General features: G+C 38.3%; 1 protein-coding gene across 1 annotated transcript; it reads left to right on the forward strand.

The window, feature by feature from the left end:
* Positions 1-3,080: 3,080 nt before the first annotated feature.
* LOC132087123 (interferon alpha-2-like) lies at positions 3,081-5,289 on the forward strand. Its single transcript, XM_059493171.1, has 2 exons — positions 3,081-3,669; positions 5,087-5,289. Exon 1 carries the CDS (start codon positions 3,114-3,116, stop codon positions 3,666-3,668), a length of 555 nt encoding a protein of 184 aa, XP_059349154.1. The 5' UTR covers positions 3,081-3,113; the 3' UTR covers position 3,669; positions 5,087-5,289.
* Positions 5,290-5,995: the final 706 nt, after the last annotated feature.

A 5,995-nucleotide genomic window follows, 5' to 3' on the forward strand; every position in this document is an offset into this window, starting at 1 on the left:
GAATACATATATAGCTAGACGATCTTTTAGGAGCAAATCTTTTTTGTGAATTGAAGACTAGATAACCTTTCCAAAGTAATGATCTGTTAGGTCTACTTGGAAACACAGCTGTTTTGTCAACTCTTTCCCTCATTTAATTCTAGCTTAGAGTCTGGTCTGTGCTTCACCCACAGGCAGAGAAATAAACAGCAATCTGTACTGCAGCTTTGTATCACTCAGTTACTCCTTCCAGTCATTACTTTTAATGAATTGTTTGTTCCTGAATGAAGCAGTGCAGGTAGATGATTAGAGGAGATTGTGTCCTGAATCATGCAATGTCTCTACTGTGCTTTGCTCAGTGCAATAATCAAGAAACTGTCTGACCGTGGAGGAACAATTTGTTGTTACTGGACAAACACAGACAAAAAGACCAAACAGAAACCAACCCCTGGTGGACTAAGTCAAGTGTAACTGTTCTGTGAGAAAGCGTAGACAACATGTTAAGACAGACAAGAGAATAAGCTACCTGGATGTACCCAATCTTCTTAAGAAACAAGGAAGAGACGATCTTCTAGTTTTTCCTCTGTGACACTCAGAATGGTGTCCTCAGATCTTCACTAAGAAGGAAACCTGGACAAAACTATTTTGCAAGAGGAAAGAAAGAAGTTTTGTGTCTGGGAGATATAATAAATATGATGAAGTTTATCTGTTTAGATCACTAGAAGGACTAAACATATAATGATTACAGTTTTGAAAAAATACTTGTGCATAATTCATGGAAATTGTTGTAACATTAGGGAATTATTTTCCTGAAGTACGTATGTTTTATACTGATTTCTGATGCACTTCTGTTTTCCAAAGTAATAAATATTCCCAGTAAGTGAAAACATTTCATCTCATGTTACACTTCTTTCATCCCACTTTGGTTGATGTTACTCTTTGTTGTCATAGGTGATAGGGGATGCATTTTTCTTTACACTGGCAGTACATCCAGTCCAAGTTTGCTTCAGCAACTTTTTAAAGCCTCCCAAATACCTACATGCTGAACATAAAGGAAGCTCTAAAACAGTATCATCAATCTGCTTGAAGTGACTACCAGACTGGGAATGAAGCCAACCACATAGCAGTGGGCGCAGCAACAGAACAAAAATTCTGTAGGAAGGAGGCCTAGAGCCATGAGATGTGTCACGGAGGGATGAATGGCTGTGGGCAGGATGGCGTGCTGAGGGGGTGGCAGGTCACCAGGAGGATTGTAGCCTACCCTTGCTGCTGCACTTGGCCAGGTGAAACAGGGAGTGACACCAAGGTGTCCCCATGGTGTTTGTTCCACCCTTGCACAAGACCCAGGGTTTTGTAATCTCTCTCTGTACCCTTCATTAACATCTAAACTGGCTGCACCCTCCCCACATTGATGCTGGCAGTAACTGTATTTGGCTGCAGTCTCACATTCACTTGTCCCACATGTATAAACTGGTGCTTGAAATCTTTCATGGCAGAGGATGAGAACATGAGTGCCTTGCAGACAAGTCAATGGGCTTGCTCCTCTCTCCTCCCCAGAGCAGGGACACCTCTTGGCAAGATTTCATCCCCAGCTGTGTCAGAGTACACCTGGGAACACTTGCACATAGCACTGCACACTTTTTTCATGTCTAGTAAATCTATCTCTGGAAATCCAGCAAGAGGTTGTAACTTAAATAACTGAACTACTGGTGAATCTGAGTTTGAAAGTTCTTATTCAAGTTAACCAGACTGTGTTGAATCCTTGAACTGCACTATTTGTGACTCTGTGATCACAAATGAGAGCAGACCAGGTTTACAGTGTAACCCACACCATCGGTGTCTGGGATCTCATTGAATGTGACTGGACTAGGAGTGACAAGTTGCTTCTAATCAGCTGCAACAAGCCCCTCTGTTCTCTGGGACCACCTGGGAACCAAGGGGATTTATTTTCTGCCAGTCTTCTGTACCTTTTATACAAAAAATACACAGCCAGATCTCAGACTAAAAAACCAGTTTATCTGACCTCTTAAGCCAGACAGTATGACTCACAGCCTTTCTAATCACATATATATTCACAGGAGACAGGGGACACAACAGAATGGCAGTTTAAGATTAGCTTTTACCAAAAATCTAAAGATTAGCTTCCACCAAAAATCTAAAGATTAGCTTCCACCAAAAATCAAAACCGGCCCAGCTATCCCAAAGTACTGTGATAGTCATAACTGCCTCTGTTTCATGGCATAGGAAAGCAAATAGCTGAATTGTACTTTGTGTCCTCCCTATTCATTCTCTTCCCATTTATTGTCAGAATTCAGACTTGTACTCAATTGGCATTGATATTAATTATTGCTCAGTTACTCATATGAGGGAAAAAGAGTATTTCATTCAAGTACCTAACTTCTTCCCATGTTAGTGTGTTTGTATTTGCAAGGCACTTATTGTGTCTAAGTGAGATCAAGGCTTCACTTAATTAGCAGTGTTTATGTATCAAAAACCCACATATTAATACACATTTTTATGCACACACACACACACAGACACACATACAAACACTCTAATGATATGTATCCATAAGAAATAAAAGTGAGGAGAAATAAAACATTTTTCCTGAAAGAACAAAGGTAGAGAAAGCTCAATGGAAGCTTGGAAGTATAAATCATACTGTAGGAGACAAGATGGCAGCAATATTCAGCAGGTCCCTGACCAATCATTGAAAATTTACTTTATTTCAGCATATTCTTCTACTCCTAGAATATTAAGAAAACAAGTGTTTCTGTAACTCCTTATTTTGGATTCTCAATCTACATCCTATAGAATTTTAGTAATAAAGAGAAAAAATAATCTGACATATATATAAATATTCTAATCTCATCTGAAAAAAGAGCCAACAAAGTAGCAAAACAAAACAAAAAAAGACTATGAAGTCATAAAGCAGAAAATGAAAGTGTTGCAGAAGCATGCACAGGGGGGAAAACCTTAAAAAACCAACAAGTGATGAAAGAAAACTTCTCCTACAGAATAATTAAATGTCAAGATTTTGAAGAAATGGGAGTCTACAAATGACTTCAAAGCAACCAGCATAGCACTCAGAATTTATTCACAGGAAAGGAGGAACATTAGATCTTGTCCTTATCATGAATGCTTTTGGCTTGATCCAGATTGGCCTCATACTGTCAAGCACCACCATCATCTCCAGCCCTCAGTGCAACCACCTCCCTCTGCAGCAAAGAAAAGTGATCGAGAACAGCCTGCGCCTCTTGGATAAAATGGGAAAAGAGTTTCCCCAACAATGTCTAAGAGACAAAATGTCCTTCAGATTTCCTAGGCAGGTTCTGCAGCCCAGGCAGAAAGAGACTGTTGGAGTTGCCATTGAAGAGATCCTCCAAAATATCTTCTACATCTTCAGCAAAAATCTGACCCTAGCTGCTTGGGATCGAACAGTACTGGATCAGTTCCAAAATGCACTTTATCTGCAAATTGAGCAATTGGAGGCATGTGTAATCGAAAAACACACCCAACACTGCTGGAGTAAAGAAGTCAGCAGGCTGAAATTGAAAAAGTACTTCCGAAAAATAGACTGCTTTCTTAAAGATAAACAACACGACCTGTGCTCTTGGGAGATCAGCCGTGCAGAAATGAGGAGATGTCTCCAACTGATTGATAAGGTGACAAGGAAGCTTAAAAACTAAGGTACAAAGATTTTAACCTCACATAATTTATAATATTAATAATCAAATATTATAAATAACATTTATTATTTGTTCTATGATCTATCTTGTGGCAGTGCTCTAGTTATTTTTATTGTATTTAAATAATGCTTCTGAAATTTAATTTTGCAAATGTAATGCATTATTCAATGTAATTTAATTTGTTTCATTAGTAAGTAAGCTGTCTACTCTAGCTATGAATTAATCCATAAGAATTTTCAGTGAGAGTTACTCCCTAGGACTATATTGCAGCCTTTGACAGAAAGTGACATCTTATGGTGTTCTCTGCTGAGAAAACATGCAGCTACCTTCCATCTCTATTTCACCTACAAGTAGAGAATCACTTATTTGTGAATGAACTACACATCCCACATCTTACAGGAATTGCTAGATTTGTACTGATGCAGACTGCAATCGAAGATAAAGTAGTACACTGCTTATTTAAGTGATCCTGACTTAGGTTGATAATATGCATTTTTCTTTGAGAGTTGCTATCCTCTTTTCCAAGCAAGTAACTTTTTTACACTTGAGTAATTCCAACATTTGCTTTGTTCAAAGACGTAAAGTAATTCTAGAGGGATTTGTCTTCATAGTACATTTCTTTGCAGTAGTTATGGCTTTTGAAGTAACTTCCCAATTGGACAGTGTTACTCTTAATTGAAATATATTGCCTCTAACTGTTTCAGGGCAAGGGTTTCATTCCTTCCTGCAGTGTTTCCAATTCACTTCCATTTTTTTCATAAGATTATTTGAAGTAACTTTTTATGTAAAAGTACCCTAGAGCCAGATCTGTCTGTGGCACATTCTACTTGCTCATGGGTGTATTCATTCTGGCTCCTGCAACCTCAAACATCACGGCCCAGTGCTGTGCTTTATTGCTGCATAAAATATGCCTCTTTCCCTTTGCTCTCAAATGGAACCATACAGATATATAGCCCTCCAATTATTTTCCCTTCCAAACCACACAGCCTTCAGTAATAATTACAATATAATCAAATTCCTTAAAACAGTTTGCAATAAAACTGGGCCTGGATTTTACCCTTGGGAAACTGTCCCTGGATAACTCCATTTCAAACAGTGTGCTTTCCCTAATCATTTGCTGTGAGGGTACCCAAAGAATAGAGATAAAAATTTGGTAGAACCCCAAAAACTTTAAAAAACCCCAAACAAACATCTATCTATGGCTACCCTGTTGTACATTTGGCACAGGCTTCTGGATATGGCATAGTGAAGCAGAGGAGAGAGCATATCTGTGGATCCCAAATCTTCAACCATTCCAAAAAGTATTGAAAGGGAAGATAATAAAAGTGTATCTAAGCAAAAAAACTGATTGGAGAGAACAGCAGTGATGGTGCACAGTGTCTCAGGTGTCACATCTATGACACAGGTGTCTTTTGCAGGGTGTCCATACTCTCCTCTCTACCATTCATGGATGCAAGGTAAAGAAGAGATGGCAGACATGGATCTCATGGATAAAGCCGAAACACCACAAATAAAAGCAGCTAGCAACTTCACCATGATCAAGAACAACAAAAAAGACCAAAAAACCAGAGTAAATTATCAGAGTAATTTTTCCACGTGTAACACCCTGCCGCAAATGTTACAACAAAATATGTGTTTCTTTGCTTCGTAACTAACAGCACTTGAAATGGACCCACCCTGGGACTGTTTCAAATCTCATTTCTGTTGCTCGTTTGTTCTTTGTACTTCTTCAAACCTGTAAAATAAAATTACATTCAGCTTACTTACCCTTCTAGTTCTGATGTCCTTGGGTGGCTATTGCAATGCAGAAAACTGTTATTGAAATGGTCTTACTTTTACAGAAATTTGGAAATAGCATGAAATATTTTTCAGCTGCTCTCTTGTCGGGGATTCCAGTTTTTATTGCCTAACTTGTCTGAAATCGGAATGTAATGTGTTCAATTATGGCCCACTAATTGTTCATAAACTTCTGTATCATTATGTTTTCTTTTTAATTCATAGCTGTCCTTAAAAATCTCCTAATCAAATAAAAATCTGTTTTGATGTATTTCAATCAACACAGTACTTTGCAGTGCGGGCATAAATCAGAATGGACACTAGAGGGCAAAGTGAAATTAGAGACAAATGTAAGAATTTTAGGTGAATGTACATGTGTTTTGACAAGACAGTATTTCGGGTCTTTATGAGCATGCCTATCAATAAAGTGCTATTGGTCCACAGAAGGGAACTGAAAGAAAAATTAACTATTCTTGAAAAAACCAAGATCTCAGAGGTGATGGACAGGAGTTCATAAAGAAACACTTGATTTCAATTACTTTTTGGCCAGC

This window comes from Ammospiza nelsoni, chromosome Z, assembly GCF_027579445.1.
Source record: "Ammospiza nelsoni isolate bAmmNel1 chromosome Z, bAmmNel1.pri, whole genome shotgun sequence".
Lineage (NCBI taxonomy): Eukaryota > Metazoa > Chordata > Aves > Passeriformes > Passerellidae > Ammospiza > Ammospiza nelsoni.

What these genes read in the sequence shown, in the direction of transcription:
- LOC132087123 (XM_059493171.1), top strand. Translation starts at nt 3,114, where the DNA reads ATGAATGCTTTTGGCTTGATCCAGATTGGCCTCATACTGTCAAGCACC.